This window comes from Hordeum vulgare, chromosome 4H, assembly GCF_904849725.1.
Source record: "Hordeum vulgare subsp. vulgare chromosome 4H, MorexV3_pseudomolecules_assembly, whole genome shotgun sequence".
NCBI lineage: Eukaryota > Viridiplantae > Streptophyta > Magnoliopsida > Poales > Poaceae > Hordeum > Hordeum vulgare.
The window spans coordinates 10,540,336-10,550,123 of NC_058521.1; the positions used below are offsets into that span (position 1 = coordinate 10,540,336).

A 9,788-nucleotide genomic window follows, 5' to 3' on the forward strand; every position below is an offset into this window, starting at 1 on the left:
AGGATTAAAATTAAAACCCGTTTACAAAAGAATAAAAATCAAACCCCTTTGAAGAATTAAATAAAACCTCTTTATTTAAAGAATAAAATAAAAGCCCTTTAAAAGAGAAAAGTAAATGAGACGGTTTTAAAATAAAACCAAAGGAGAAAAATAAAGAAAACCCAAGGGTTGCCCCCGCATTTAATAAAATAATTTTCTTTAAAAGAAGACGAATCTTTATTTAAAATTAGGGGTTAAAACGGAACTTTAGCAAAACCACAAAATGAAATAAGAGGAGAGAGAGGGGGAGAAAAGGTTTTAGGTCCTCGGTGCAAAAGGGTTTAGCGGTGGCTCTCACGCACCCTCTCTCAACACTCCAACAAAACAATGCCACTCACAAGGCACTAACACCCAACAACACGGCAACAGCACGCCAAACGCAACAAGCAGCAACCTAGCAAATCGGGCAACAACAACCTCACGCAGCAGCAGCAGCAAAAATGCAACAGCAACAAGACACCAACAGCGGCTCGGCAGGGGAGAATGTGCATGGCGGCAACGAGGAGCACGAGGTGGCGCGCGCCGGCGAGCAGCAACAGCAGCACGGCTCCATGGGGAGGACCTCGGGGCCTCGGGCCAGCCGAGGGCGGGGCCATGGCGTGGGAGGGGCGCTGGGAGGAGGAGGCCATGGCGTGGAGGGAGCGCTGGGAGGAGGAGGCTATGGCGGCGGCGCGCAGGGGCGGAGGGGATCGGCCTGGAGGCGACGGGAGAACGAACACGGGGCGAGGGGATGGATCGGGCTGCACGACGAGGGGAGGAGAGAAAGGGGATCGGGAGCTGCGAGAGGAGGATGACGGCACTGGGTCTCGGGGAGAACGAGGGGAGCGGGGCGGTTCGTTAGGGCACGGGTCTGCGGGACCTTGGCCCAAGTGGGCCTGGCAGGCTCCTCCTCTCTTGGGGTTTTTTTTTCTTAAAACTTTTAAAACATACATTTTTAAATAAAGAAAGGCTTTTATCAAAAATAAAATAAAATAAATGCTTTTGACCCCTTTGAAAAAATATATTCCCAACTATAAAATAGCTCGGGCATTTTCAAAAGAAATAAAATAAAACCTTTGAAGGATTAAAATTAAAACCCGTTTACAAAAGAATAAAAATCAAACCCCTTTGAAGAATTAAATAAAACCTCTTTATTTAAAGAATAAAATAAAAGCCCTTTAAAAGAGAAAAGTAAATGAGACGGTTTTAAAATAAAACCAAAGGAGAAAAATAAAGAAAACCCAAGGGTTGCCCCCGCATTTAATAAAAAGATTTTCTTTAAAAGAAGACGAATCTTTATTTTAAAATTAGGGGTTAAAACGGAACTTTAGCAAAACCACAAAATGAAATAAGAGGAGAGAGAGGGAGGAGAAAATGTTTTAGGTCCTCGGTGCAAAAGGGTTTAGCGATGGCTCTCACGCACCCTCTGTCAACACTCCAACAAAACAACGCCACTCACAAGGCACTAACACCCAACAACACGGCAACAAGCAACACCGACAAAACACAGATGACATGATGCCATGATGCAGCCAACAAAAATAAAATAGCCACACGACGGAAACGGAATAAAGGGGGGAATCTTCTGGAGCGTTGGTCTCGGGCTGTCACAAAGAATGCCGACTGTTGTCATGGGGGTCGCTTCTCCTTGTTTCTCCTTGTGCTCGATATTTGTAATGCACTAGGGGAAGTAGGAGTAGCGACCATCATCGACGGTCAGAAAATCGGTGAGGGACTGTCCACCATATACGTAAGATAAGAGTTTAGGAAGGAAGACTCGACAGACCTAATTAAAGAAAACCCGTTGCATATTGAGTAATAGTTCCTCAACCATATTTATTAATTAATTTATATTGTTTATTTAAAAATACTTGATAACTAATTTCTATTGACAGCTTATTTCCAATCAAGCAAACATGTCCAGCGCTTGGTAGACAACACCTACTACTGTCCCGGGGCTGAACTAAACTGTGAGGAGAGGTCATTATATTTCATGGCTTGATGATCCATGATACTGTCAAGACAGGTTATTTTCCTGGACTTCGAGATATTAGTACTCAAAACGTGAGATACTAGTGTGCGTATTGAACTACTGCCACATCTATTTAGGAAAGATGGTAAGATATTTACTATTTGTTCTCAGTGCATCTTTTGCATACATTATTTTTTAAGCTGTTGAGGAGTTGTTATATGACAATGATGTATTGTGATGATACTGTGTGAAAACCTGTATAATGGCGCTGCTAATACGATGGGAATTAAATATTGAAAGCAGTAACATTAGCAGTAGCGCTGGAATATTAGGAGTAGCGCTGGGTTATCAGTAGCGCTTTATCTGCTCCAGCGCTACTGCTGATGTGTATACCAGTAGCGCTCGATAAAACAGTGCTACTGCTAACAGATAAGTTGTAGCGCGATTGCAGTAGCGCTAGCACCAGCGCTACTAGTAAGGGACAAACTAGCGCTACTGGTAGCCTTTCTCCTACTAGTGGATGTTAGCTCCCGAACGGCGACCCCGTGTGCATCCCGCAGCTGAAGTGCGTGGCGGGTGAGGAAGAAGGAGAGGAGGGGCCGACATCGGTGAAGGTCGGAGGTTGGCGCTCGCCGGAGCTGGATGGCCTCTGATACTCGCTGTTGACCTCGCCGGGCAGCAACGTCCATTTTTGCCGTGAGACATAGGAGACACTGACGGGTGGACCACTTTTCTGATTTAACGTCTAGGTGAACGTTGTCAAGTTTCTTTTGCCACATCAGCACCTATGGTGGGCCCCATGTGTCAGAAATGATGTTAACATGTGTTTAGTAATAGATTATTGTTTTCAAAAGTTGTGAGCACGGTGGTGATGGTTTTCTGAAAACAAAATGAATGGTGGTGGTTTTCTATTTTAGTGTCCCCAATTATGATGGTTTTCTGTAATTTACTCAAAAAAATAGATATTAAAACATATATATGAAAAATGTTGATCATGTTTTGTGAAACATGTATGTCAAAAGTGTTCAAAAAATGTATAACGTGTTTGGAGACACAAAATATGTATGGTTTAAAAAAAATTAGTCATGTATTTGAAAAATGTTAAACCTGTATTAAAGAAATAATCGTGATGTATACAAAAAATGGTACAATGTGTATGAAAAACATTAGACATAAAAAAATAAGTTTTCAAAAACGTTAATCATGTACTCAGAAAATGTTAAACATGCACTTAAAAAATGTTTCTGATGTATATAAAAAATGAAAAATGTGGATGAAAAATTTAGCATCAAAATATATGTGTGGGAAAAAGTTAATCATGTATTCGAAATAAATGTTCAACGTGTACAGAAAAAATGGTTCATGTATTTGAAAAATATTAAATGTTTATTAAAAAATGTTTTTGTTCTGTGGAAACGTGAAAAGAAAAATGTAATAAAAACCGGCAAAGGAACAAAAAACAAAGAAAAATAAAAAACGATAAAGAAACAAAGTAAGCCAAAAACTATGATCGAAAACCAAAATATAAACAAAGAAAACAGAAAAAAAATAAAGATAATAGGAAGGAAAAGAAAAAGAAACCCAATGAAAACGAAGAAAGAAAACAAACAAAACGAAAGAGAAAAACCCAATAAAAACCCAAAAAAACAAAGAAAAATGATGAAACCCAAAGAAAACCTTGAAGAAACAAAGAAATGAAAAATGGAAAGGGGGGAAAGAGAGATAAAACCATACCAAAACCAACGAACAAACACACGATTGAATGACCAAAAATAGCACCGAAAATGGGCCGGTCCAGAAACAAGGGGAGAGGGAAATTCTATGGCAATAGCTCCTTCCATCTTCATATAAGCTGCCACAAGAAAAAAAAAATCTTGCTATGAGCAATATATAGCTCTCATGTCTCTAGCATTCTTAATCTTACGAGGGCTCAAACGAAGACAATTAAAATTCTAGGAGACATGCATTTTCATGCGTGATAGTGCGGAGGACGACGGGAGCCGCGTGACGACCGCCATAATTTATAGGCGCGTCGGAAACGGTGCGTCAAATCTAACGCGTGGCCGCCCCCTTTATCTCGCGCGCGCAATCATTTGCAGCGCGCGTAAATTTCTCGCCTCCACTAGAGCGCGCGTTTCCGTCTCTCTCGCGCTAAAAATCCAGTTTATCCCACGCGTGCGTTTTTTAGCGCCGTTGTTGGAGATGCTTTCATAGTGGGAGTAACTTCAGTAAAAACATAGGGTCTAACTTAGCAAATTATCTACCAAATGCAGAGGTCAAACTTTTATCTATTTATCTTCAATCATGATAGTACAATAAACATAAGAAATAATAAAAAATACATTTGAAACTCAAAATTTTCCAAACATACATATCAAATTATCGTCGCCAAGGACCGGGAGGTCCTCGCACGCCTCCCTGGCGGAGGAGGCCTCCTGGTCCTTGGCAGCCTCGGAGTATGTATGTTTGAAAAAGTTTAAGATATATTTATCTTCAATCATGATAGTACAATAAACACCAAAAATAATAATAATTACATTCAAAACTATAGACCACCTACCATCTAGCACCGACTACAATCACTAAAGCGAGTTGAAATCGTGCTACTATCATCGCCCATCCCTCATCCGAAACCAATTTTTTTTTATTGTAATAGACAATTAAAAAATTCATCGGGCCCAGGCTTTATAGAACCAGCGCATCAAAACAACAACTGCCGACGATAAAAGGAGACGTACATCGAAAGGGTCCAAATATTTATATTTCTGACACGACTGGTTGAAATCTATCAGAATAAAAAGGATCCCATTTATGATTTACTGTAAATGCTTCATATTTTCCAGCCAGTGTGAAAATTCGGCAAATTTTACCGATCTTTTTGGGGTAAACTCATGTGGACCCCACTGTCAGCCTACTCACCCATCTACTAAATTTGATGAACTGTCGGCCTGCCGGCTAGGCCACTCCTCCTCCCTCCCGGCGCGGCCAAATTCAAAAGCCAAGAACGGCGAGCAGCGCCAAACGGAGCCCCCGACCCGGCCGCCGCCACGCCCGCTCGCCCGCCCAGATCCGTTCCGCCCCCCGCCGCCGCGGCCGCGCCCGCCCCACCTGACAGGACGGCCGGCCTCTCCGTCCCGTCCGCCCCAAACCCCCAGGTGAGTAAATCGCAACGGCGCCGCCCAAAATCCAAATCTTTCCTCACCCCCGCCCCTCCCCTCTCTAGGGTTTCCCTCCCGCCCATGCCGGATCTCTAGCTCCCGCCCCCATGTCCCGCTCCTTCTTCCCGACCTGCTCCTCCCAGAAAGGTGTGAGGCCTCGCCTTTCGCGAGATTCCATCGACTTCTCTCCGTGTGCCTGACGATTTTTGTTCTGATCTGGGCAGCTGAGATGGAGGAGATGAGCAAGGAGCTGGACGGCCTGCGGTCTGAGGCGGAGGCCCGCGCCGCGGAGTGCCGCGCCAAGTCGGCCCTCGTCGACGGGCTCAGGCGGGAGGCCGCCGAGCAGGCCGCCCGGCTGCGGGAGGCCAGGGAGGAGGTCCAGCGGCAGGCGGGGGAGATCGCCGCCAAGGACCAGGAGGCCTCCTCCGCCAGGGAGGCGTGCGAGGACCTCCGGGCAAAGTTCGCGGAGAAGGAGCAGGCCTTCAGGCACCTCTGCGCCGCCCACGACGGCCTCAAGGCCAGCCTCCGGGAGAGGGGCGATGGCTGGGACGCCGAGAGGAGGGGGCTCGTCGCCGCGCTGGAGGAGTCCGAGGTGAAGCGGCTGGAGCAGGATGTGGCCGTGCGCTCCTGCAACGAGGAGGTTTCCCGGCTCAAGAGGCTCTTGTCAGAGAAGGAGAAGAGGTGCTCCGAGGCTGAGCAGAGGGCATTGGCGCAGAGGGAGGTCATGATGAGGGATGACACCCTCGCCAAGCTGGAGGAGGAGAAGGCTGCCATCGAGGGCAAGCTCAAGTGGAAGGCCGAGCAGTTTCGGCACCTCGAGGAGGCCCTAAAGAAGGTCCGGGATGAGTTCAGGGATGCCGAGAGGCAGTGGGGCGCAGACCGGTCAACCTTGGCTGATCAGATCGGCGCCCTCGAGACCAAATTGGATTCCAAGACGAGGGTCGCCGAGGAGTTCCGGTCGAGGCTCGAAATGTGCAGCCAGGCGTTGGCCCACGAGGAAGGCCGCAGGAAGCTGCTCGAAGCAGAGATGTCTGATTTGAGGCATATGTATGGCAATGTGGTTTCCGAGTATGAAGAGGCCAGGTCGACCATTGAGTTGCTGACGTCGAAGAGGGATGGCGAGATTGCGTCCTTGAGGAGCTCACTGGCTGAGAAATCCACTTTGCTCAATGAGATGGAGTATTGTAAGGCGCGCCTTGATCAAGAGAATGAGGATCTGCGGTCCTTATTTAAGGAGTACCAAGAGGCTCAGATCGGCGGTGCAGATGCCGCAGGGATGTTGAAGGGTCTGCGGGAGAAATTCCGAGCTCTGGAGCAGACACATAGGAGCTGCAATGAGAAGCTGAGTCATAAAGAAACAGAGTGGAAAGCACAGATGGGAAAGCTTGAGGATGATCTTAATGGATGCTTGTCACAGCTGCATTCCAAAGATATGCTAATCAGGCAATTGCAAAATGAGTTGCTGAGCAGTTATAGCTCACTGGAGCTCCGAACTGTAGAGAACTTGGAAGCTTCAATAGTCTGTCTTGCTGTAGAGGCAAAGTTCTACGATTCCTGCTCATTTGTTGATACTTTAAAACTGAATATGCAGCAGCGCTGTGAATATTTTGAGCAGAATATCGCTGCTGCGAAAAGTCAGTTGGAGGAAAAGAACCTTGTCATTGCTCAGTCCCAAGCTGAACAGGCACACCAATTGGAGGTAATGGCGACACTGCGCGGAAGAATTGAACAGCTAGAATTTATGGAGCAGGAACATGAAAAGATGCAAAGGCAACTTGGGGAATACAAAGAAATGCTGGACAATGCATCAAGAAATGTTCACTGCTTAAAAGATGAGACTTCAGAGAAGGAAAAGAGCCTTAAGGAGGAATTGGGGAAAGCTTTAAGTGATCTCGATGAAGCACACCGTGACCTTGATGAGCAGAAAAGCCAACTGAGACAACTCGAAATCAATCTCCATCAGCAAAAGCAAGCGGTTGAGCATTTGGAAAAGCGAAAGATTGACTTGGAGACTGAACTCAAGGGTTATATGGATGACAACCATGTACTGAAGAGAGATCTGGATGTTGCTCTTAACGCCAAAATTGGAGCTGAGGTGGCTCTCAGGGAAGAAAATGAGAAGTTACTAGGTGCTCTTGATGAAGCAAACTGTGCCCTCTCCGAGAGTAAGAGCAAGATTTGTGAGAAAGAAATCACCCTTCACCGGCAAAGGCAAGAAGTAGAGCATCTGGAAGAGCTGAGAGTTGATATGGAAACTAAGCTCAAGGGCTACGTCGATGAAAATGATGTATTGAAGAGGGATCTTGATGTCGCGACTGTTGCTAAAATGAAAGCTGAGGAGACCCACACAGAAGAAAAGGAGAAGTTATTGTTTGCTCTCAATGAAGCAAACTATGCTGTTTCTGAGGTGAAGGAAGAGCTGGACCAACTCAGGATCAATATTCATCAGCAAAAGCAAGCGCATGAGTGTTTGGAAAAGTTAAAAGTTGACATGCAAACTGAACTCAAGGGCTGCGTGGATGAAAACAATGTATTGAAGAGGGATCTCGATGTCGCGACTATTGCTAATATGAAAGCTGCGGAGATCCACACAGAAGAAAAGGAGAAGTTATTGTTTGCTCTCAATGAAGCAAACTTTGCCGTTTCTGAGATGAAGGAAGAGCTGGACCAACTCAAGACCAATATTCATCAGCAAAAGCAAGCACTGGAGTGTCTGGAAAAGTTAAAAGTTGGCATGCAAACTGAACTCAAGCGCTATAAGGATGAAAGTTGTGCACTAAAGAGGGACCTGGTTCTTTCTCTTGTTGCCAAGTTCGAAGTTGAGGACACCCTTAGAGAAGAAAAGGATAAGTTATCAAGCATAATTGATGAGAGAGACAAGATCATTGAGGAGCTTCAGCAATACATCAGTGTGCTGGAAGAAGATAATGTGGGCCAAAAACTTGATGTGGCCAGTCTTATCAAGTCAGAGGTTAAGAATTCCATTCAAGAAGTGAACAACAGGTACTCTGAAATTGTTGAAATCTTTGACAAAAAGCTCTTGGAGCTCGAAACAAGGCTTGGTTTCTTTGAGCAGAAATACACACGCAGAGAGCGTGAGATTATGGAAATATTTGATCAAGAGGAGGCAGATTGGTATATGCTAATTGCAGAGAAGGAAAACGCTATTGCTGACATTCAAGAAATTGTTGAATCTGTTCAACTTAACATAAAACATCTTCTTGATGCTGCTGCATCAAAGCTCTCAGAAGTTCAGCTTGAGGTCCAGCAGCTTTATGGCTTTGCAGAAAATCTGAATTCTCTGAATCTCATCCAAGAACATGACAGTTATTTCAAAGACATGCTCATTGAAGAGTGCCAAAGAGAGCTGGTGGCCCTGCAAATGAAATTGGTTCTAGAGAAAGAACAGTCGAGCGATTTGAAGCATGTTCTTGAGAAACTCAGAGCTGAAACCACTGCGGAGATATTAGAGAAGGAAAAGGAGCACCTGGAAGTAGTAAATGAGCTGAAACATTTGGAGGAAAGTAAAGAAATGTTAGAAGAACACTTGGAAGATTTGAAGTCTAGAACGAAGGACATATGTAATGCTGCTTTTGAGGAAAGGAAACAGTTAGTTGATGAGCTGAATGGAATCACCTGTACCATTGGAGCAGCAGTTCATGCAGATGAGGATCTGAAGGCAAGCTTGGCAAGGATCATGCAGAAAGCTAACGTCGAGGAACCTCTCTTGAGTTCTAGCAGCAAAGAAATGAATAGCTCAGAGAATCCAAACGTGAGAAATCATTTGCCCCTGCCCAGGAACAAAGATTTGGAGGAAAGTAAAGAAATGTTAGAAGAACACTTGAAAGACTTGAAGTCCAGAACAAAGGATATATGTAATGTTGCTGTTGAAGAAAGGAAACGGTTAGTTGATGAGCTGAATGGAATCACCTGTACGATTGGAGCAGCGATTCATGCCGATGAGGATCTGAAGGCAAGCTTGGCAAGGATCATGCAGAAAGCCAACATCGAGGAGCCTCTCTTGAGTTCTAGCAGCAAAGAAATGCCTAGCTTAGAGAAACCAAACGTGAGAAATCATTCGCCCCTGACCAGGAACAAATCTGCAGCTCTCCCAGATAGAAGATTGCCACTAAAAGAGAACAACTATTAGTCTTGGTAGGTGAGGTCAGATTGTGCACTGACATTGTTGTAATCTCTGTATCCTATTTCTTGCTGCCGTCTGTATTATTTTGTTTACACAGAATGGCCATGTTTATCCGAAATTTCCTTTGTCAGTTGCCTTTTAAACAATCTGGCTAATAAATAGAATGTGTTTGTTGTAGTCCATTACCCACAGCTGTACCTTTATCTACTGTTGAATAGTTGGCTTAATAAACTTTTCGTAATCTTTTGCTGTAGAAGTGCAAAGTTTTCGCCTGCTTATGACTTTACGTTATTCTGGGTTGTTATTTGTAAGGTGCTCATGATTGATGTTAATTTGTGCAATCTATCTACTGGATTACTACAAGCTAAAAACAGTGGTAATCATCATTCTTTCTCCTGCCCCCTTCTGTCTGCAGAGTTAAAACTGTATCTCTTCTCTCCCCACTATGTGGCAATCTTTTGATGTCTCTGTTTTCATATCTCTTTGTGATATGCTG

At 44.7% G+C, this 9,788-nt stretch overlaps 1 protein-coding gene across 1 annotated transcript; it reads left to right on the top strand.

The window, feature by feature from the left end:
- The first annotated feature begins 5,385 nt into the window (after positions 1-5,385).
- Positions 5,386-9,545, top strand: LOC123447216 (uncharacterized protein At4g38062). The gene has a single exon (XM_045123799.1). The coding sequence runs from the start codon at positions 5,387-5,389 to the stop codon at positions 9,296-9,298; it is 3,912 nt and encodes a 1,303-aa protein (XP_044979734.1). The 5' UTR covers position 5,386; the 3' UTR covers positions 9,299-9,545.
- Positions 9,546-9,788: the final 243 nt, after the last annotated feature.